This window comes from Cherax quadricarinatus, chromosome 27, assembly GCF_038502225.1.
Source record: "Cherax quadricarinatus isolate ZL_2023a chromosome 27, ASM3850222v1, whole genome shotgun sequence".
NCBI lineage: Eukaryota > Metazoa > Arthropoda > Malacostraca > Decapoda > Parastacidae > Cherax > Cherax quadricarinatus.
This window is the reverse complement of record NC_091318.1, coordinates 19,168,005-19,193,103: the sequence shown is the minus strand read 5'-3', so window position 1 is coordinate 19,193,103 and position 25,099 is coordinate 19,168,005. Positions and strand designations below refer to the sequence as shown.

At 38.6% G+C, this 25,099-nt stretch overlaps 1 protein-coding gene across 13 annotated transcripts in view; it reads left to right on the top strand.

The window, feature by feature from the left end:
• The window catches only part of cic (Putative transcription factor capicua), a 653,343-nt gene that overhangs the window by 518,635 nt on the left and 109,609 nt on the right, over positions 1-25,099 (top strand). For all 13 annotated transcript variants that reach the window (XM_070089069.1, XM_070089070.1, XM_070089072.1 and 10 more), the window contains exons 8-11: positions 1,242-1,430; positions 9,242-9,586; positions 18,860-19,013; positions 19,731-19,887. In XM_070089069.1, coding sequence (XP_069945170.1) covers positions 1,242-1,430; positions 9,242-9,586; positions 18,860-19,013; positions 19,731-19,887 — 845 coding nt within the window. The remainder of the gene's footprint in view (positions 1-1,241; positions 1,431-9,241; positions 9,587-18,859; positions 19,014-19,730; positions 19,888-25,099) is intronic.

The following is a 25,099-nucleotide window of genomic DNA, read 5'->3' as shown; positions in this document are numbered from 1 at the left end:
TTTTGAAATTGGAATATTTTGAACTTTGTGTTAAATTGGCCAAATTAACAATTTCCGATCACTTTATTTTGTAGTTGAAACAGTTGACTTGGCGATTTCTTGTGCTCAATCGATAGAATAGAAGTAATACTAGTGAAATAGCTAAGAATTTGGTTGATTGGAATAATGTAATTGGCCTAAAATGGGAGTCAAAGTCGGCAAAATCGCCGATTCGTAAATATCGCTGACACATCAAAATTCGCGAGAGCATAATTTCGTCAATTTTCCACCAAATTTCGTACTTTTTGTTTTATTACCTTCACAAAAAGATTCTCTACGATTTCATAAGAAAAAATAACAAATTTTTTTTTTGAAAATTCTTGGACACTGGTGCGTGACTCCAGATTTGGGCCTTGGACCCTGAAAGGGTTAATGAGGTTTTACTGTACCAGTAAAAATAAAGTATCACATACTATAATAGTTAATTTGCATAAAACGAATCTGCATAAAACAAGAGAAACCTGTACTTGTATGTAGATTACTTGCAGAAGTTGGTCAGATTCCAGTAAAAATTAAGAAAACAAGCATTGTAACTATTGTCACCAAAATATAATAATCTTTGCCAGAAAAAAATACATGTATACTCGGTTACCTCCCATTCCATATGCATATAATGAAGTCCAATTGCATATCTCCTTTTTTCAGATTACAAGTTAATTTTTTATGTACTTAGGCTTGGAAAGAAGTGTGAATGTGTGGGCATCTAAATTTCTGCAACCTTCTCTCTTGAATTATTTTTATATCTTTCTGAAAATTTAACCCCAGCCTATGAAAGTAGAAAATGGGATAATTATGAGGGTTTGATTTTGTTGAATATGCCTTTTGCTTCCAAAATTCCCTTTGTACTTAACAAAAGAGTAATAGTAAATAAAATACAGTATATTACAAGTAACAGGCGGAGAGTTACCATTTTTGCTCTATTTGGTACTCTAAAAGAACCTTATCTTTCCATCATATGGTTTTTGCTTCCTAAATCCCCTTGCACTTAAAAAAAGTGTGTTTGTAAGTAAAATACAGTACATATATTAAAAGTATCAAGTGGATCATTACACTCTTTCACTCTGGTACCTTAAAACTTCTTTAGTTTCCCACCTTGTGTCTTAAAAGATCTTTAGTTTCCCATCCTGTCTGTTGGTCCTGAAACATAAGTCTGCATTTTTAAATATAGTACCTTTAAATAATTTTGCACATATATTTTGCAGGGGAAAGGAGAAAAGGAGCACATTAGACGACCAATGAATGCCTTTATGATCTTTAGCAAACGACATCGACCATTAGTACACCAGCGATATCCCAATCAAGACAACAGAACAGTTTCCAAAATTTTGGGTGAATGGTGGTATGCTCTGGGTCCTGAGGAGAAACAGAAGTACCATAGTCTGGCTTCTGAGGTAAACTGGGGTCAACAGGCTCAACGTTACTGTTATTTTTATTTTTTTATGGTCAAATTAATTTTTTTCTGAGTGAAGGTTGAGGGCTTTTATTTAAAATTGATTTGCCAGGATGAGTTAACAATTTACTGAAGCTAGGGGAATTAAACTTGCATTCTGGAATTACCAGTTCAGTGTGTTAGCCACTGGACCACTGGCTAACCAAGTGCTGGTAATTTCAGTTCATGAGTTTAAATTCCACTTCTCCATTGAACTGCAGTACACTTTTTTGAGGACTTTATGGAATTAATTTTTCATCCCTTGCCTTTGTTTACCTGAATGTATTAGCAATGCTTATATTATCAGGTATTTTAGTTTCTATACAGTAAAATATTTTTTTTGCTGTTTTTGTTTTACATTTGTATTTACTTCAAGCCATAGATGATAGCTTTTTCATTTTACACAGATGTGTAGAATTGCGTTTATTCATTATCTTAGGTTTATTACTTTGATTTCTGTACACTTTCTGATTCTACTAAGCAGATTTTAAATAATTTTCTTCTATGCATTATGTATCAATGAAGTTGTCTGGTTGTGCTTAAGAAAGGCAAATACAGTTGTACCTTGACTTATGAGTGCCCCAACTTACAAGTTTTCTGAGTTACGAGCCGTTGCTCAGTCAATTTTTTGCTTTGAATTGCGAGCCAAAATCTGAGTTACAAGTGAGCTTCAGATACACCACCACTAGTTGGCGCAGCGAATGCCACAACAGTGCATGTGGTTACCTCGCCATAGAAGCATCTCTCTTGTGTTATCCTTGTGTTTTGTGCAGTTATTTTGCCAAATTTTTTTTTTTTTTGCTAACCATGGGTTCTAAGAAAGTAAGTGCAAAGGACAGTGCTGAGAAGAAGAGGATGATGTCCATTGAATTAAAACATGAAATCATAGAAAAACACGAGCAAGATGTGCGTGTAGTTGACTTGGTGAGGCAGTACAAGCGTAGTATGTACTTAGTGCCTTGTGCCTTCTCACAGAGAAGGCACAAGGCATTTACGCTGATTTACTTCTGAGATATTCACCCAAAACGTAGGCCGGTCTCCTGACTCGGGGGGGGGGGGGATTCTGAAAAAATCGCTTTTGTTTCTGTGTTTTCCTTGTGAAATTAGTGATCTAGTGCAGTTAGCCTCACAAACACTCCATTTTTTCTTATAATAAGACATCAGAAGGGCAAGAATGGGAAGATATGGTCAGAGCGATAATTATTTTTACCTCAGGTGGGGCTGCCATGACTCGTCGCATAATGACATATTTTATTCATTCTAGAGTATATACAGTGGTACCCTGAGTTTCGTACAGCCCCCAATTCGAACAATTATGTAAGTGTATTATTGTAAGTGCTTTTGTAAGTGTATTTTTGGGAGTCTGAAACGGACTAATCTAATTTACATTATTCCTTATGGGAACAAATTTGTTCAGTACCGGCACTCGAACAGCCTTCTGGAATGAATTATGGCTGAAACTCAGGGTACCACTGTATTATCTTTCTATGTTATTTATATTGTTTATTATGTCATATTAGATCAATTGTGATAGATAAATAAGCCGTAGAGTTGATATTAGCATTATATTGAAGTATTTTCTTCTGCCTCCCGAGAGCCAGGAATTCCACTGGAATGGATTAACAGCATTTCATTTAATTTCAGTGAGGAAAATTGATTTGATATACGAGCAAATTGAGTTACGAGCTGGGTCACGGAACGAATTAAACTCGTAAGTCAAGGTACCGCTGTATCAGAAAACACTATGTTCAAACACAATACAGTATGCAGTGATCAGAGAGCAAATGGTACCCCTATCAAACATATCAAGGAAACATGCTGGTTTTACTGATTCTTATTCTTTTTAACCCTTTGACTGTTTATGTCGTATATATACGTCTTGCGCGCCACTGTTTCTGACGTAATTATACGTGTAAATTCTAGCGGCTTCAAATCAAGTAGGAGAAAGCTGGTAGGCCCACATGTGAGAGAATGGGTCTGTGTGGTCAGCGTGCACCACATAAAAAAAATCCTGCAGCACGCAGTGCATAATGAGAAAAAAAAGCTGACCGTTTTTTGGATTAAAACGCTGACTTTGAGGTGTATTTTCATATAGTATTTATCGTTGTATTCTCATTTTCATGGTCTCAGGTGATAAAATGTAAAAATATTACAGAAATAGAGATGATTTTGATTACTTTCACCATGAAAACGACCTTGAAATTGAGCTCAAAGTAGCGGAAATGTTCGATTTTTACCAATGTTCAGGAGTAAGCAAATTACACCACACGTCCAATACACGCCAACTGGGGAGTCTAATATTCTTTCACTAGTGCACTGATATTATTTATACCATTTTTACAATAATGCAGTAGTCTGCATAACAGTAAATTTTGTATTTTTTTGTATGAATAAAAAATCAATAGAAAGCAATAGTAATATATGAGGGGCCTAGAGACATGACTAATGAACAGAGGATATGTTATTTTAGTGCCAAGAATGTCTACATTGTTTATTCTGGACTCTATTTTAAAATTGGCATCTTTTTTAATTTGCGTGAAATTGGCCAAATTGCCAATTTCTGACCACTTTATTGGGTAGTTCAAATCAGTAAATGGGCAGTTTCTTGTACTCAACTGATAGAAAAAATGGAGTTCTAAAGAAATAGCTATGAGTTTGGTCAGCTGGAACAACGGAATTGGCCAAAAACGGCTCAAAGTCGGCGAAATTGCCGATGTGTGTATGTCGCCGAGACCGCTTTGTGGGAGCGTAATTCCATGAATTTTCAACCAAATTTCATACTTTTGGTGTCATTTCCGTTGGGAAAAGATTCTCTATCGTTTCATAAGAAAAAATCATTTTTTTTTTTCCCAAAACTTTTGCGACATAGAATAACAGTTTCAGAAAGGGGCTTGCGACAGCCAAAGGGTTAATATAGTATGTACAGTGGAACCTCGGCTTACGAGTTTAATCCATTATATGACCTTGCTCCTATCCCAGTCTGCTTGTATGTTGAGTCAGTTTTCCTCATTTACATTAATTGAAATGCCATTCATCCATTCTAGTGGAATTCCTGCTCTTGGGAGGCAGGACAAAAACACTTCAATTTGATGTTAATATCAAGTCTGCAGCTTATTTATCTATCACAATTCATCTATTATGACATAATAAACAATATAATTAATATAGAAACATGATATATACTCTAGGATGAATAAAATAGGACATAATGTGGCGAGTGATGGCGGCGGCGTCCATTCCCCCTCCTGCTCTGATTATTTCTACCCATGCTTTTATTATAAGAGAAAATGGAGTGTTTGTGAGGCTAACTGCACTAGTTTCATAAATAAGAAATATTGTATAAAAACATAATAGAGAATGTAAAGAAATAAAATGGTTTTATAAAGTGTGCATATGCTGGCAGAGGTGGAGGGTGGAGGTGGAGAGTGAAAGATAGGCTACTTGCTATTAGCTCCTACTGCCACCCCCTCACTTGTTTATCCATGATTTCGTGCTGCAATTCTATGGACATCATCCTCTTTTTCTTTGCACTGTCCTTTGCACCTACTTTCTTAGGACCCATGGTTAGAAAAAAGATATTTGGCAATAATAACATGAGAAATGCTTCCACGGTGACATGAACAGATTGCACAGCTCAGCTGATGATGTGGCATTGGCTGTGCCACCTAGTGGTGATGTTCTGAAACTCGCTCATTATTATAATTATTATTATTTTGTTTTTTTAACAAACCGGCCGTATCCCACCGAGGCAGGGTAGCCCAGAAAGAAAAACGAAAGTTTCTCTTTTTAAATTTAGTAATTTATACGGGAGAAGGGGTTACTAGCCCCTTGCTCCCGGCATTTTAGTCGCCTCGTACAACACGCATGGCTTACGGAGGAAGAATTCTGTTCCACTTTCCCATTGAGAATAATTATTATTATTTTTTTTTTCAACAAGTCGGCCGTCTCCCACCGAGGCAGGGTGACCCAAAAAAGAAAGAAAATCCCCAAAAAGAAAATACTTTCATCATCATTCAACACTTTCACCACACTCGCACATTATCACTGTTTTTGCTGAGGTGCTCAGAATACAACAGTTTAGAAGCATACACATATAAAGATACACAACATATCCCTCCAAACTGCCAATATCCCAAACCCCTCCTTTAAAGTGCAGGCATTGTACTTCCCATTTCCAGGACTCAAGTCCGACTATATGAAAATAACCGGTTTCCCTGAATCCCTTCACTAAATATTACCCTGCTCACACTCCAACAGATCGTCAGGTCCCAAGTACCATTCGTCTCCATTCACTCCTATCTAACACGCTCACGCACGCTTGCTGGAAGTCCAAGCCCCTTGCCCACAAAACCTCCTTTACCCCCTCTCTCCAACCATTTCGAGGACGACCCCTACCCTGCCTTCCTTCCCCTATATATTTATATGCTTTCCATGTCATTCTACTTTGATCCATTCTCTCTAAATGACCAAACCACCTCAACAACCCCTCTTCTGCCCTCTGACTAATACTTTTATTAACTCCACACCTTTTCCTAATTTCCACACTCCGAATTTTCTGCATAATATTTACACCACACATTGCCCTTAAACAGGACATCTCCATTGCCTCCAACCGTCTCCTCGCTGCTGCATTTACCACCCATGCTTCACACCCATATAAGAGTGTTGGTACTACTATACTTTCATACATTCCCTTCTTTGCCTCCATAGATAACGTTTTTTGACTCCACATATACCTCAACGCACCACTCACCTTTTTTCCCTCATCAATTCTATGATTAACCTCATCCTTCATAAATCCATCTGCCAACATGTCAACTCCCAAGTATCTGAAAACATTCACTTCTTCCATACTCCTCCTCCCCAATTTGATATCCAATTTTTCTTTATCTAAATCATTTGATACCCTCATCACCTTACTCTTTTCTATGTTCACTTTCAACTTTCTACCTTTACACACATTCCCAAACTCATCCACTAACCTTTGCAATTTTTCTTTAGAATCTCCCATAAGCACAGTATCATCAGCAAAAAGTAACTGTGTCGATTCCCATTTTGAATTTGATTCCCCAAAATTTAATCCCACCCCTCTCCCGAACACCCTAGCATTTACTTCCTTTACAACCCCATCTATAAATATATTAAACAACCATGGTGACTTTACACATCCCTGTCTAAGACCTACTTCTACTGGGAAGTAGTCTCCCTCTCTTCTACACACCCTAACCTGAGCCTCACTATCCTCATAAAAACTCTTTACAGTATTTAATAACTTACCACCTATTCCATATACTTGCAACATCTGCCACATTGCTCCTCTATCCACTCTATCATATGCCTTTTCTGAATCCATAAATGCAATAAAAACTTTCCTACCTTTATCTAAATACTGTTCACATATATGCTTCAATGTAAACACTTGATCTACACATCCCCTACCCACTCTGAAACCTCCTTGCTCATCCGCAATCCTACATTCTGTCTTACCTCTAATTCTTTCAATTATAACCCTACCGTACATTTTTCCCGGTATACTCAGTAAACTTATTCCTCTATAAATTTTACAGTCTCTTTTGTCCCCTTTCCCTTTATATAAAGGGACTATACATGCTCTCTGCCAATCCCTAGTTACCTTCCCCTCTTTCATACATTTATTAAACAAAAGTACCAACCACTCCAACACTATATCCTCCCCTACTTTTAACATTTCTGTCATGATCCCATCAGTTCCAGCTGCTTTACCCCCTTTCATTTTATGTAATGCCTCACGTACCTCCCCCACACTTACATTCTGCTCTTCTTCACTCCTAAAAGATGGTATACCTCCCTGACCAGTGCATAAAATTACTGCCTCTGTTTTTTCCTTAACATTTAAAAGTTCCTCAAAATATTCTCGCCATCTACCTAATACCTCCATCTCCCCATCTACTAACTCCCCTACTCTGTTTTTAACTGACAAATCCATACTTTCCCTAGGCTTTCTTAACTTGTTTAATTCACTCCAAAATTTTTTCTTATTTTCATTAAAATTTCTTGACATTGCCTCTCCCACTCTATCATCTGCTCTCCTTTTGCACTCTCTTTACCTTTCTTTTACTCTCCATATACTCTGCTCTTCTTATAACACTTCTGCTTTGTATAAACCTCTCATAAGCTACCTTTTTCTCTTTTATCACACCCTTTACTTCATCATTCCACCAATCACTCCTCTTTCCTCCTGCCCCCACCCTCCTATAACCACAAACTTCTGCCCCACATTCTAATACTGCATTTTTAAAACTATTCTAACCCTCTTCAACCCCCCCACTACTCATCTTTGCACTAGCCCACCTTTCTGCCAATAGTCGCTTATATTTAGGGAACTGGAGCACAGATCCAATTCCATAGATCAAGAGCCCCTCGCTAGTGTCAAGGAACCTCCCTTGAGGGTGAAGCTTGCATCCTGAATTTTTGCCTGTACCCAGAAACAAAAAGTTGACCGAGTGACTGCTCGTATCCTGAAAAACTCGTGTGGTGGGGCACTCGTAAGCTGAGGTTCCACTGTACAGTGGTACCTTGACTTATGAGCTTAATTTGTTCCTTGACCTAGCTCATAACTCAATTTGCTTATATATCAAATCAATTTTCCTCATTGAAATTAAGTGAAATGTCATTAATCCATTCCAGCGGAATTCCTGGCTCTAGGGAGACCGGAGAAAATGCTTCAATATAACGCTAATGTCAACTCTACAGCTTATTTATCTATGACAATTGATCTAATATGACATATTAAACAATATAAATAACATAGAAACATGATATATATTCTAGAATGAATAAAATATGTCATTATGTGACGAGTGGTGGTGGCCACTCCTGAGGTAAAAATAATTATTGCTTTAACCATATCTTCCCATTCTTGCCTTTCTGAGGTCTTATTATAAGAGAAAATGGAGTGTTTGTGAGGCTAACTGCATTAGATCACCAGTTTCGTAAGGAAAACACTGGAACAAAAGTGATTTTCTTGGAATTTTTTTTTTTACCAGAGTCAGGAGACCAGCCTATGGTTTGGGTGAATATCTCGAAAGTAAATCAGCTTAAATGAATCATGCCTTCTTGCAGAGAAGGCATGAGGCATGAAGTACATACTACGCTTGTACTGCCTCACCAAGTCAACTACACGCACACCTAGCACGTGTTTTCTAGGATTTCATGTTTAATTCAATGGACATCATCCTCTTTTTTGCAGCACTGTCCTTTGCACTTACTTTCTTAAGACTCATGGTTAGAAAGAAATTTGGCAAAATAGCTGCACAAAACACAAGAGAGATGCTTCCATGGTGAGGTAACCATGTGCACTGTTGTGGCGTTAGCTGCTCCAGCTAATGGCTGTGTATCTGAAGCTCGCTCGTAACTTGGATTTTGGCCCACAATTTAAAGCAAAAAATCGACTGAGTGATGGCTCATAACTTGGAAAACTCGTAAGTTGGGCACTCATAAGTCAAAGTATCACTGTGCTAGTAATTGTTTATATAAAGTTCTTTTTTTTTATTTAAAGCTATTATTGTCATTAGTTTCATGCTTCATTGATCTTGGTTAGTGAGGTGCATAAGTTAGCCACTAAAATCAACTGTATACACATTGTCAGAAATCACAGATTGTATGGTTTCCACCTCTACAAATTGTTATAATTGTAATTTTTTTATTTAATTTGTTACAATTACTGTTTATATTTGTTGTCTGTGTCAGTATTCTTTCTAATGCTACAATTTTAAAGAAAGACAACTTTAACAGATCAAAGAGCATCACTACAGGGCCCACCCAGACTGGAAGTGGTGTAGTAAAGATCGTCGCAAGTCATCTACGAGCTCTAACAAAGGTGATGGACCACCATACACCCCTGGAGGACAGAGTGTGGATGGTCTTCCTTTGACACCTGGTGGACCTAACAGTGGACCATTATTGACTCCTGGTGGACCGAGTAGTTCTGGACCGCCATTAACGCCAGGCGCTGTCAGTAACACAGTTGACGCTCCTGGCACACCAGTTTCTGTTAGTGCAAATACCAGAATGATACAAGTGTCAGCATCTGGAACTCATGTGACTATATCACATCCTAGTATTACAACTAATAATTTGGTAAGTTCTGATTTCTGTATTTTGCACTGAGTGTATTTAGTGTACTCAGAGGGCTGAAGAGGGGTTGAGGTGGTTTGGTCATTTAAAGAGAATGGATCAAAGTAGAATGACTTGGAGAGTGTATAAATCTGTAGGGGAAGGAAGGCGGGGTAGGGGTCATCTTCGAGAAGGCTGGAGGGAGGGGGTAAAGGAGGTTTTGTGGGCGAGGAGCTTGGACTTCCAGCAAGCATGTGTGAGCATGTGAGATAGGAGTGAATGGAGACGAATGGTTTTTGGGACCTGACGAGCTGTTGGAGTGTGAACAGGGTAATATTTAGTGAAGGGATTCAGGGAAACTGGTTATTTTTATATAGGCAGACTTGCGTACTGGAAATGGGAAGTACTGTACAATGCCTGCACTTTAAAGGAGGGGTTTGGGATATTGGCAGTTTGGGGAGGTATGTTATATATGCTTCTAAACTGTTGTATCTGGGTGCCTCTGCAAAGACAGTGATTATGTGTGAGTGAGGTGAAAGTGTTGAATGATGATGAAAGTATTTTCTTTTTGGGTCACCCTGCCTTGGTGGGAGACGGCTAACTTGTTGACAAAAAAAAAGAAATGTAAGCATGAAAGGATGACACTTTTACATGACTTCTTTCCTTGTCAGGTTTGTTCTTGGTATGCACTAGTGGGAGAGTGTATTGAGGTACATGTATTGAGATATTTGAAGTGGACTTGCTGGGAGAATCTTTGAAAAATAAGGTGAACCATAGAATAGAGGGGAAAAAGAAAAAGGGTGGATGGTCCATTGAGGCATCCTTGGAGACAAAGAACTTTATTTCTGGAGGCAAAAGAGTAGGAATGCACCTTAATATAGTGGTACCAACATTTATATGGGTGTGAAGCTTGGGTTTTAACCCTTTCAGGGTCCGTCCCGTAGATCTACGGCTTTATGGTGAGTGTCCAAACCGTAGATCTACGCCATGAGCTCAGCTCACTCTGATAAACTGTGAGTGGTACATTTGGGCCTAGATATGAGAGAATACATCTATGTGGTATGTGTGCACCACATAAAACAGATCCTGCAGCACACTGTGTATAATGAGAGAAAAAAACTGAAATCATGATTTTTTGATTAAAACAGCAACTTTGCAGTGTTTTTTCGTATGTTTTTTATAGTTGTATTTGCGATTTCTTGGTCTCATTTGATAGAATGGAAGACATATTACAGAAATAGAGATGATTTTGATTGGTTTTAGCATTGGAAATGGCTTGAAACTGAGCTCAAAGTCGCGGAAATGATAAATTTTTGCCGATATTCAAGAGTAAACAAACGACCTCACACGTCTAATACACGTCAGCTGGTGGGTCTAATATACATTCACAAATATGGTGATGATATTTATACAATTATTACAGTATTGCATAGCAGTAAATCTTCTATTTTTTGGTGTGAATAAAAATTCATTATGTGAATAAAAAATCAAAATGGAATTTATTTGTAAAGCCTCAAAACATGACTAATGAACAGAGGAAATGTTAGTTTAGTGCCAGGAATGCCTACATTGTTTATTCTGGACCCTATTTTGAAATTGGAATATTTTGAACTTTGTGTTAAATTGGCCAAATTAACAATTTCCGATCACTTTATTTTGTAGTTGAAACAGTTGACTTGGCGATTTCTTGTGCTCAATCGATAGAATAGAAGTAATACTAGTGAAATAGCTAAGAATTTGGTTGATTGGAATAATGTAATTGGCCTAAAATGGGAGTCAAAGTCGGCAAAATCGCCGATTCGTAAATATCACTGACACATCAAAATTCGCGAGAGCATAATTTCGTCAATTTTCCACCAAATTTCATACTTTTTGTTTTATTACCTTCACAAAAAGATTCTCTACGATTTCATAAGAAAAAATAACAATTTTTTTTTTTTAAATTCTTGGACACTGGTGCGTGACTCCAGATTTGGGCCTTGGACCCTGAAAGGGTTAAACATTACAGCAAGGAGGAGGAGGCTGGACATGGCAGAGATATGTTTGAGGACACTGTATGGTGGTAACACTAGGCAGAGACTTTGGAGCTTGGAGACTAGGTGATGTGGGGGTTGTTGAGAGCATAACTTAGAGGGCTGAGGAAAAGTTTAGAGAGGATGGAGCAAAATAGAATAACTAAGAGGGTAGACATAATGGGAGTGGAGGGAAGGAGGGGTGGGTGTTTTATCAGGAAAGGTTGGAGAGAGGTCTAAGGGCTTGAGAACCCCAGCAGACTTGTGTGAGCATGTTAGATCAGAGTGAGTGAAAGCAAGAGGCTTTTAGGACTCACTATGCTGTTGGAGTGTGAACACAGTAATATTTATGAAGGGATTTAGAGAAGCTGATTAGCTGGACTTGAGTCCTGGAGGTGGGAAGGACAGTTCCTTTATTGAAGGAGGGATGGGGATGTTGGAATTCGGAGGTCCATCTGAACTGTGATATCATCATGCTTCTGTCAAGATAGCAGTTGAATGATTTAGTGAATGTGTTTCCTTTTGGGAGAGTGGGGGTGGATTACACTACTTTGGTAGGAAACAGCTGGTATTGAAAAAATTCATTACTGTTAATTAAGTTCACCGAGAACTATTAAATTTAGCTAACATTTATCTTACAAGTTACATTATTGTATGAGGCATTCTGCAATAGCATTAAGTAAGTGTTACCATGATCAAAATCCAGGCTAGTGAAGGAATCAATTTCTTAATGTGTCTTAAGAAATCGTAATGACACGATTGCAAATAAACCATACCCCCGGCCGGGATTGAACCCGCGGTCATAGAGTCTCAAAACTCCAGCCCGTCGCGCTAACCACTAGACCAGCTAGCCACAATAAGATTCATCCAACTAGGTATACTAGGTATATTTCTACACCATAGGAAGGTTAGCACAGGCACCTCTGTGACCACAAATGCAAGTTTTCACAGACGAATCTCCAGCTAGTGTGGCCGTGACGAACTCTAGCTCAAGTCCCTTCACTGCCGTCAACATGACTTAAGAAATCGTAATGACACGATTGCAAATAAACCATACCCCCGGCCGGGATTGAACCCGCGGTCATAGAGTCTCAAAACTCCAGCCCGTCGCGCTAACCACTAGACCAGCTAGCCACAATAAGATTCATCCAACTAGGTATATTTCTACACCATAGGAAGGTTAGCACAGGCACCTCTGTGACCACAAATGCAAGTTTTCACAGACGAATCTCCAGCTAGCGTGGCCGTGACGAACTCTAGCTCAAGTCCCTTCACTGCCGTCAACATGACTTAAGAAATCGTAATGACACGATTGCAAATAAATCATACCCCCGGCCGGGATTGAACCCGCGGTCATAGAGTCTCAAAACTCCAGCCCGTCGCGCTAACCACTAGACCAGCTAGCCACAATAAGATTCATCCAACTAGGTATATTTCTACACCATAGGAAGGTTAGCACAGGCACCTCTGTGACCACAAATGCAAGTTTTCACAGACGAATCTCCAGCTAGCGTGGCCGTGACGAACTCTAGCTCAAGTCCCTTCACTGCCGTCAACATGACTTAAGAAATCGTAATGACACGATTGCAAATAAACCATACCCCCGGCCGGGTGTCATTACGATTTCTTAAGTCATGTTGACGGCAGTGAAGGGACTTGAGCTAGAGTTCATCACGGCCACGCTAGCTGGAGATTCGTCTGTGAAAACTTGCATTTGTGGTCACAGAGGTGCCTGTGCTAACCTTCCTATGGTGTAGAAATATACCTAGTTGGATGAATCTTATTGTGGCTAGCTGGTCTAGTGGTTAGCGCGACGGGCTGGAGTTTTGAGACTCTATGACCGCGGGTTCAATCCCGGCCGGGGGTATGGTTTATTTGCAATCGTGTCATTACGATTTCTTAAGTCATGTTGACGGCAGTGAAGGGACTTGAGCTAGAGTTCGTCATGGCCACGCTAGCTGGAGATTCGTCTGTGAAAACTTGCATTTGTGGTCACAGAGGTGCCTGTGCTAACCTTCCTATGGTGTAGAAATATACCTAGTTGGATGAATCTTATTGTGGCTAGCTGGTCTAGTGGTTAGCGCGACGGGCTGGAGTTTTGAGACTCTATGACCGCGGGTTCAATCCCGGCCGGGGGTATGGTTTATTTGCAATCGTGTCATTACGATTTCTTAAGTCATGTTGACGGCAGTGAAGGGACTTGAGCTAGAGTTCGTCACGGCCACGCTAGCTGGAGATTCGTCTGTGAAAACTTGCATTTGTGGTCACAGAGGTGCCTGTGCTAACCTTCCTATGGTGTAGAAATATACCTAGTTGGATGAATCTTATTGTGGCTAGCTGGTCTAGTGGTTAGCGCGACGGGCTGGAGTTTTGAGACTCTATGACCGCGGGTTCAATCCCGGCCGGGGGTATGGTTTATTTGCAATCGTGTCATTACGATTTCTTAAGTCATGTTGACGGCAGTGAAGGGACTTGAGCTAGAGTTCGTCACGGCCACGCTAGCTGGAGATTCGTCTGTGAAAACTTGCATTTGTGGTCACAGAGGTGCCTGTGCTAACCTTCCTATGGTGTAGAAATATACCTAGTTGGATGAATCTTATTGTGGCTAGCTGGTCTAGTGGTTAGCGCAACGGGCTGGAGTTTTGAGACTCTATGACCGCGGGTTCAATCCCGGCCGGGGGTATGGTTTCTTAATGTGTCATTTATTCAGAGCCCCACAACAAGTTATGATAACTTGAGCTTATGGAAATACACAAACACAAAGATGGCAGTCTGGATGCAATTTACGTATCAGCGATTTTGCCCACGTGAGTCCTATTTTAAGCCTATTCCACTGCGCATTTGAAACAAATTCTTAGCTATTGCAGTATATTCCTTCTTTTCTATTGATTGAGCATAAGAAACTGCTCATTCAACTATCAGAACTGCTCTATAAAGTGCACAGAAGTTGGTAATTTAGCCAATTTTAAGGAAAATTCATATTATATTTTAAAACAGAATCTAAAATGGTGTGCATTCCAACAACTAAAGCAGCCTATCCTCTGTTCATTAATCACATCCTCAGGTCTCTCCTATATTGCATCTGCCCTCTGTTATGAATAAATTGTCACACATAAAAAAAAAGGTTTTTACCCTATTTCTTGGATAATAAAAGATAAGAAATGATTGGTCATGGCTCAGGGTATCTCAATAATTGAAGCAGATTTAGTAAAAACCCATAAAATAGACAGGGCAGGGGCCTTATCCTTCTTCAGGAAAATCATCGAAAATCAAATAATTTTGCTACCTGGAGCCATATTTCAAGCTGCTTCCAGTTCTGAAGCCAACCACAATCATCTGCTTCAGTATATATCTTCTATTTTATCAATTGATACCAAGAAACAGCCAGTAAAACCACAAAAACTATCCTAGAAAATACCTCTTAAGTTACTGTTTTAAACTAAACAAATTCAGAGGTTTATTTTTCCCATCATGCACTGCATAAGGCAGGATTTTTTTGTACTATGCACACTCACCACACAGGCCCAGTCTCTTGTATCTAGGCTAAAATTTACCACTCAAGTATATTTAACCCTTTCAGGGTCCGTCCCGTAGATCTACGGCTTTACGTTCAGGGTCCAAACCGTAGATCTACACCATGAGCTCAGCTCACTCTGATAAACTGTGAGTGGTACATTTGGGCCTAGATATGAGAGAATACATCTATGTGGTATGTGTGCACCACATAAAACAGATCCTGCAGCACACTGTGTATAATGAGAGAAAAAAAATGAAATCATGATTTTTCGATTAAAACAACAACTTTGCAGTGTTTTTTCGTATGTTTTTTATAGTTGTATTTGCGATTTCTTGGTCTCATTTGATACAATGGAAGACATATTACAGAAATAGAGATGATTTTGATTGGTTTTAGCACTGGAAATGGCTTGAAACTGAGCTCAAAGTAGCAGAAATGTTAAATTTTTGCCGATATTCAAGAGTAAACAAACGACCTCACACGTCTAATACACATCAGCTGGTGGGTCTAATATACATTCACAAATATGGTGATGATATTTATACAATTATTACAGTATTGCATAACAGTAAATCTTCTATTTTTTGGTGTGAATAAAAATTCATTATGTGAATAAAAAATCAAAATGGAATTTATTTGTAAAGCCTCAAAACATAACTAATGAACAGAGGAAATGTTAGTTTAGTGCCAGGAATGCCTACATTGTTCATTCTTAACCCTATTTTGAAATTGGAATATTTTGAACTTTGTGTTTAATTGGCCAAATTAACAATTTCCGATCACTTTATTTTGTAGTTGAAACAGTTGACTTGGCGATTTCTTGTGCTCAATCGATAGAATAGAAATAATACTAGTGAAATAGCTAAGAATTTGGTTTATTGGAATAATGTAATTGGCCTAAAATGGGAGTCAAAGTCGGCAAAATCGCCGATTCGTAAATATCGCTGACACATCAAAATTCACGAGAGCATAATTTCGTCAATTTTCCACCAAATTTCGTACTTTTTGTTTTATTACCTTCACAAAAAGATTCTCTACGATTTCATAAGAAAAAATAACAAATTTTTTTTTTGAAAATTCTTGGACACTGGTGCGTGACTCCAGATTTGGGCCTTGGACCCTGAAACGGTTAAGGGCGCTATGTTTGAAGTGTGGATTTACGTGAGTGACACTAGCATCAGTAATGTAGATCTGTGTAAACAGTGATAGGGTTAACAGAGGTCTACACAATTGGGAAGCTATTGTCTCTTCCTCTTGGGATGATAGGTGGCTCATGTCCCTCTTGCCATCTGCCTTTAATGAATTTCTCCTATATGAATTCCTACATGAATTCTTTCTAGGATTAATTGACATACCAGTGCAAGAAACATCTTTTGCTAAACTTCTGAGGATGATATAAATTCATTGTCTAAGTGTTATGCAGGTGCAGATCATTATATTTGCATGCATAAACACTTCCTACTAGGATCTCTGCTATTCATACCATGCTCAAGCTTTCCTCACATTCATAAGGATTCAAACAGGCAGCTGTTTCTTTGATCTGTTTAACCCTTTGAGTGTTGAGACCCCTGCTCACAAACTTACTCATAATGTTTAAGAATTTAAAAAGAAACCACTTTTTCTTATGAAATGATAGATACTCTTTTACCAAAGGTAATGAAACCAAAAGTACAAAATTTGATGGAAAACTTACAGAATTACGCTCTTGCGAAGTTAGCGGTCTCGGCAATATTTACGCATCTGCAATTTTGCCCACTTTGAGCCCTGTTTTGGACTAATTCCTTTGCTCCAATTGACCAGACTCATGGCTATTTTGCTAGAACTCCTTTTATTCTGTCAATTGAATACAAGAAACCTCCCATTTACCTATTTCAACTATCCAAAAAAGTGATCAGAAATTACTAATTTGCCCAATTTCACACAAAATTTAAGAAAGGTCAATTTCAAAATAGGCCCAGAATAAACAGTGCAGACATTCCTGGCACTAAAATAACATTTTTGTTCATTAGTCACGTCTCCGCTTACTTATCATTTTAGGTTTTTATTCACACAAAAAAAGATTTACTGTTATTCAGATTACTTCACAATTTTAATAATTGTATAAATAATATCAGCACATTTGTGAATACACATTAGACCACCAGTTGACATGTATTGAACTTGACATGATTTGTTTACTCTTGAACATTGTCAAAAATCGAATATTTCTGCTACTTTGAGCTCACTTTCAAGCTACTTTTCATCTGTAAACCATTTAAAATCATCTCTATTTCTGTAATAAATCCCATTCTGTCAGATGAGACCAAGAAGATGAGAATACAACCATAAATACAAACTTGCACTGCAAAGTCATTGTTTTAAACCAAAAACATAGTTGCAGTTTTTCTTGTGCACTGCATACTGCAGGATTTTTTTTTATATTGCACACACTGACCATTCAGACCCATTCTCTCATATGTAGGCTTAACAGCTTTCTCCCGCAAGATTGGAAGCTGCTAGAATTTTGGCATAGTATATTACGGGATCGACACTGGTTTCAAAGCCGTAATATTACGGGTCCAACAGTGAAAGGGTTAAAACAAGGTTGTCTTCAGACTCGAATAGTCCTCAACCCTGCCATTATGGGCAAAGACCAGGTCTCATTATCTTCTTTGGCCAATGTGTGAAATGGTATTTTTGAGAGAGCATACACTGATGATGTAGTATGCCCCAGTAATTGAATACAATTCTGTAATTGTGCCTGACAGAAAGGAACTCTTTCTTATTCCTGTGATTTGAAATATGTAACCAGGACATAGTTTTAAACCACATTGCTCTGCATCTGGGCTCAGTTACAACCAGTCAGCAGGTTGATGCTCAAATGAATGTACTGCAGGCATCCCCAGTCAAGGAAGTCTTATTTGTAGTTCTTCAGTTCTGTTTGTTGATTTGTTGGTGTTTTACTGTGCATTGCCCATAGGCTCTCCTGGTTGGTTAGACAGAGAATGTGCTGTCTTTTTCTTAATTTATTTTCATCTTCATGCTTATACTAATTTACAAAAACTCTTATATTCATTGGTGTGAAGAATTGAGCTGTGAGAATGCAAGGGAAAGGATATTACATGTGCTGTGCTTTCTTTTAATAGAAGACTTTGTGTTAAGTAGCCTATCCATGGCACAATTTTGGAAATGCCGTTATCTCTGCTGTACAGTAATTTACTCTCTTTTTTTGTAGAAACTCTTATTGTTACTCTTCGTTATCATCTGAGTTATTGTATGAGCCTTTCATCTATTAATTTTCATTCTGGCATGCACATTATTTGCTCTGCATAGTTTCAGTGGCAGGGCAATGAACTTTAACTAGTGTGCTTGTTGGTGACTATCTCTGTAATAGAATTAATAGGTGTGGTACAGAGCTATATTACTGCATTACTAGCTATAACAAGTATAGCTTGTTAATTACACTTAGGTCACACTACACATGTATGTTGTACACACACACATTTACACTTCTATCTGGGCTTTCTTCTATTTTTCTTATTAGTTCTTGTTCTTTATTTCCTCTTATCTCCATGGGGAATTGGAAAAGAATTCTTCCTCCGTAAGCCATGCGTGTTGTGAGAGGCGACTAAAATGCCTAGAGCAAGGAGCTAGTAATCCCCTTCTCCTGTATAAATTGCTAAATTTAAAAAAGAAAAACTTTTTTTTTTCTTTTTAGGTCACTCTGCCTCAATAGGATATGGCTGTTTCATTAAAAGAAGAAATAGTAATTCAGTATTATATTTGCAGGTAAACAAACAGTTCCTGGTTCCCAGTAATGGGACACAAACTGGACCAAGAAGAGATACAGTAGGCTCAGAGGTGTCAGATGATGACTCTAAAATGGTAATTTGTGAAGAGGGAACATCAGAAGGAGACAGAGATATAACTCAAATTAAGACAGGCAAGTATTTGCATGATGTACTGATTGAAATTCAGTGCAATAGTATGTTACTAATAATTAAACTATGTAAAAATATTTATTATAAGAGTGAGGCTCAATTTAGGATATGAAAGCAAGAAGGGGATTGTTTGTTTTCAGTAAAAGTAGGTCTTAGAAGGTTGTGTGATGTCACAAAGGTTTAATGTATTACAGATAAGGTTGTAAAAGAAGTGAGTGCTAGAGTGCTGGGAAGAGGTGTAGCCTAAAAGATGTAGAATCTGGCATGAAGTGGGAGTTGTCACAGTTACTCTGCTGATGACATTGCTTATCGAAGATTCAGGAGAGAAGTTGCAAAGGTTGGTGTTTGGAGGCTGCATAAAATGATGAAGTTGAAAGTAAACATAAAAAGCAAAGTGACGAAAATAAGGAAAAAGTCTAGGCAGTGATAGAGTGAATGTCAAATTGTAGGAAGGTAATATAGAGGGAGTGAATGTTTTTGATATTTGGGAGTGGATGTGTTGGCACCTAAGTGTGTAAAAGATGAGGTGAATCATAGAAAAAATGGTAGGCGATAGTAAAGATATCTGTGGAAATAGAAAAGTTTTCACTGGAAGCAGAAATGTGACTGTATCAGAATATAGCAGTGCCAGTATTTTTGTACAAATGTGTGACTTCTGGTCATTGATCTATCTATGGTTTATGCATTTCACCACCACCATTTTCTTATTATTTCCATAGACACGAGCAATGAAATAGACTTAGCATGCAAAGAGCATGTTGGAGACTCCGATTCTGAAACTCAGAGTGACACTGAAGTCAACGAACGCCAACGAAGACCTTATTCCCCCACAAGTAGCGGAGATATAAAGTACAAGCCCAAACCCATCAAGGGAAGGTGTGTTTATTATTTGCACATGAAATGTAGTAGTATGTTGCTGAGGAAGCTAGTTCACAGTTTTTAAAATCTTAATTCCAAAAATCTATATCCTCAAGCAGATTTTAGAAAAAATATACAGTAGACCCTCGTGTTACATGGTAGTTATGTTCCTGAAAGTGCCGTGTTAGATAAAATCCGTGTTATATAAACTGAAGAACTTGTGGGAAAAATAGGGTTATGTTCCTGGGACCCCTCCCCGAAACCCAAACAACTTTTTTTAGATCTCCAGATCTTACAAAAATAAAAATGATAATGTTGTTTCTGTTGCTTAAGACTACAAATGCAACAGAAAGGTTATTTACCCTAAACTGTGGTTGCTGGTGTATATCAGTGATTGTAAAGAGATTGGAGATGCATGGTGTGGCCCTACTAAAGTCGATGGTTGTATTGGAGCGTGCATAAATTCTGTAATGGGACTCTGGCTTCTTTTGCCCTGTAGTACATTATACATTATTCCAGAAGCTTGGTATTGCAAGGTTGGGGTCAGAGTCCATTGATGCAACTAGTTTTTTCATCACTTTTCTTGTGTAGTTACACTTGAATGACTTAATAACTCCCCAATCCAGGGGTTGTATTAAAGATGTTGTATTTGGAGGTAAAAATTCAACTTTTACATGTGGGGTCATATCCAGCAAAGCTTCTGGATGAGTACAGAAATTATCAAGAATGAAGAGAGCCTTGAATGCAAGGTTCTTGCTGTGCAGGTAAAACTTGACTTAAGGAATAAAGTGATGCCTAAACCAGTCTATAATATTTCTTTTGTCATCCATACTGACTGGTTTGACCTCCAAATTACTGGTAAGGTGTTTTTATCTACACCTTTCAAAACACGAGGATTCTTAGAGCGGTGAATAACCATGGGCTTACACTTGAAATCACCTGACGCATTACCGTAAAGGAGCAAAGTGAAGCGATCCTTTGCTGCCTCAAAGCCCGGTGCAGCCCCGCGGAGACAGTGGTCTCACCTGCAGCCAGGCGGCGGCCTGTGCTAAGGAAATGTCCCGCAACGCTCCAATTTTTGCCCCCTCTCGCAAACCGAACCAAGTTAATTTTATGAAGTGTTGTATAAAATTATGCCATAATTTTCAATTGTGTAATAACCAAAACATGCCAAGTAGATCTGTGTAATATGAGGGTCTACTGTATTTTATATCTTTTTTAATATGTACTATAACATCAGAAAATTTGATATTTTTGGAAACTTTTTATTATTATTATTATTATTATTATTATTATTATTATTATTATTATTATTATTATTATTATTATTATTATTATAATACTGAGTGGTGCAAGCTGTGTTTGTGTGTTGGTTGTGTGTATGTGTTGGCTATGTGTGCTGCAGGCTGCATAGGCCAAAGAACACACTGAGGTACTGTGACAATACAGATTGATTACTGATGTTCCAGAAACTGAAAAAAAATAAATGCTGTGGTGGAAGTCATATTGTGTTAGATTGCAGATGTACATAAGGCGTGAATAGGTTTCAAACTGCTAGTATACCACTAAGTGTCATGTGCCAAATGAGAAATAAATTTCCCTTTAGCATTCCATGACCCTTTTAGGGGCCCATGTCTGGAAACGTTCCAGAGCTCAGTCTGGATACACAAAATTTTCAGATTGCCTCTAACCCATAGGGAAACTCATCATCATCCTCGGGTAACAAATCAGATAATTCTAATAACTCCTCCAGAGAAGTGAGCAGATGAGATGTGAAGCTGTGTAATTCTAGACTTGAGAATGAACTGTTCCTGTTTGCTCGTAAGTTGGAATAGTTACTCTTTAGGCTCCCTCCCAAAAATTCCTAAAAAAAACTATGAGAGATTCTGCTAAAATAACAAGAGTAAAAGAGGTCTTAAAATGGACCATTCTGCAATATACTTGAAGCATATCCAAACCCCTCCAGTATTTCTATGTTAAAACATTAAAAGATTAAACAAAACAGAAAATAAAACATCAGTACATATGGACAGTTTCTATGCAGCAAGTCAATTACTTGGCATTGTATTGTATACAATACTGACAAGTTGATGAATAAGAAATATGCAACATTGTAATGGCTAGTTTATTGTGGACCTTATATCCATCCTGTGGATGGTAGTGGGCAATTTATTGTGGCTAGTTTATTGTGCACCCTGTATCCATCGTGTGGATGGTAGTGGGCAGTTTATTGTGCACTCCAAATCCATCCTGTGGGTGGTAGTGGTTTGTCTTTTGTAAATCCCCTATATCCATTCAATTGGTGGTAGTGGTTAGATATTTTTATTATGTAAAGTAAAAGGACACAAGTGCAACTAATGTGACATTTTATTGTGGCAACGTTTCGCTCTCCAGGAGCTTTGTCAAGCCGTTACAAACAGTACATGGACACAGAGGGTATATATAGGCTCAGAGTGAGGTGCAATACTAATGGTAGTAGTAGTAGTAGTGACATAAGTTGTAGTAGTAGTTTTTTTTTTTTTATTTATTATCACACTGGCCGATTCCCACCAAGGCAGGGTGGCCCGAAAAAGAAAAACTTTCACCATCATTCACTCCATCACTGTCTTGCCAGAAGGGTGCTTTACACTACAGTTTTTAAACTGCAACATTAACACCCCTCCTTCAGGGTGCAGGCACTGTACTTCCCATCTCCAGGAATCAAGTCCGGCCTGCCGGTTTCCCTGAACCCCTTCATAAATGTTACTTTGCTCACACTCCAACAGCATGTCAAGTATTAAAAACCATTTGTCTCCATTCACTCCTATCAAACACGCTCACGCATGCCAGCTGGAAGTCCAAGCCCCTCGCACACAAAACCTCCTTTACCCCCTCCCTCCAACCTTTCCTAGGCCGACCCCTACCCCGCCTTCCTTCCACTACAGACTGATACACTCTTGAAGTTATTCTGTTTCGCTCCATTCTCTCCACATGTCCGAACCACCTCAACAACCCTTCCTCAGCCCTCTGGACAACAGTTTTGGTAATCCCGCACCTCCTCCTAACTTCCAAACTACAAATTCTCTGCATTATATTCACACCACACATTGCTCTCAGACATGACATCTCCACTGCCTCCAGCCTTCTCCTCGCTGCAACATTCATCACCCATGCTTCACACCCATATAAGAGCGTTGGTAAAACTATTCTCTCATACATTCCCCTCTTTGCCTCCAAGGACAAAGTTCTTTGTCTCCACAGACTCCTAAGTGCACCACTCACCCTTTTCCCCTCATCAATTCTATGATTCACCTCATCTTTCATAGACCCATCCGCTGACATGTCCACTCCCAAATATCTGAATACATTCACCTCCTCCATACTCTCTCCCTCCAATCTGATATCCAATCTTTCATCACCTAATCTTTTTGTTATCCTCATAACCTTATTCTTTCCTGTATTCACTTTCAATTTTCTTCTTTTGCACACCCTACCAAATTCATCCACCAATCTCTGCAACTTCTCTTCAGAATCTCCCAAGAGCACAGTGTCATCAGCAAAGAGCAACTGTGACAACTCCCACTTTATGTGTGATTCTTTATCTTTTAACTCCACGCCTCTTGCCAAGACCCTCGCATTTACTTCTCTTACAACCCCATCTATAAATATATTAAACAACCACTGTGACATCACACATCCTTGTCTAAGGCCTACTTTTACTGGGAAATAATTTCCCTCTTTCCTACATACTCTAACTTGAGCCTCACTATCCTCGTAAAAACTCTTCACTGCTTTCAGTAACCTACCTCCTACACCATACACCTGCAACATCTGCCACATTGTGGCCCTATCCACCCTGTCATATGCCTTTTCCAAATCCATAAATGTCACAAAGACCTCTTTATCCTTATCTAAATACTGTTCACTTATATGTTTCACTGTAAACACCTAGTTCACACACCCCCTACCTTTCCTAAAGCCTCCTTGTTCATCTGCTTTCCTATTCTCCATCTTACTCTTAATTCTTTCAATAATAACTCTACCTTACACTTTGCCAGGTATACTCAACAGACTTATCCCCCTATAATTTTTGCACTCTCTTTTATCCCCTTTGCCTTTATACAAAGGAACTATGCATGCTCTCTGCCAATCCCTAGGTACCTTACCCTCTTCCATACATTTATTAAATAATTGCACCAACCACTCCAAAACTATATCCCCACCTGCTTTTAACATTTCTTTCTTTATCCCATCAATCCCGGCTGCCTTACCCCCTTTCATTTTACCTACTGCCTCACGAACTTCCCCCACACTCACAACTGGCTCTTCCTCACTCCTACAAGATGTTGTTCCTCCTTGCCCTATACACGAAATCACAGCTTCCCTATCGTCATCAACATTTAATAATTCCTCAAAATATTCCCTCTTCCCTATCTTCATCAACATTTAATAATTCCTCAAAATATTCCCTCCATCTTCCCAATACCTATAACTCTCCATTTAATAACTCTCCTCTCCTATTTTTAATTGACAAATCCATTTGTTCTCTAGGCTTTCTTAACTTGTTAATCTCACTCCAAAACTTTTCTTATTTTCAACAAAATTTGTTGATAACATCTCACCCACTCTCTCATTTGCTGTCTTTTTACATTGCTTCACCACTCTCTTAACCTCTCTCTTTTTCTCCATATACTCTTCCCTCCTAGCATCACTTCTACTTTGTAAAAACTTCTCATATGCTAACTTTTTCTCACTTACTACTCTCTTCACATCATCATTCCACCAATCGCTCCTCTTCCCTCCCTCACCCACTTTCCTGTAACCACAAACTTCTGCTGAACACTCTAACACTACATTTTTAAACCTACCCCATACCTCTTCGACCCCATTGCCTATGCTCTCATTAGCCCATCTATCCTCCAATAGCTGTTTATATCTTACCCTAACTGCCTCCTCTTTTAGTTTATAAACCTTCACCTCTCTCTTCCCTGATGTTTCTATTCTCCTTGTATCCCATCTACCTTTTACTCTCAGTGTAGCTACAACTAGAAAGTGATCTGATATATCTGTGGCCCCTCTATAAACATGTACATCCTGAAGTCTACTCAACAGTGTTTTATCTACCAATACATAATCCAACAAACTACTGTCATTTTGCCCTACATCATATCTTGTATACTTATTTATCCTCTTTTTCTTAAAATATGTATTACCTATAACTAAACCCCTTTCTATACAAAGTTCAATCAAA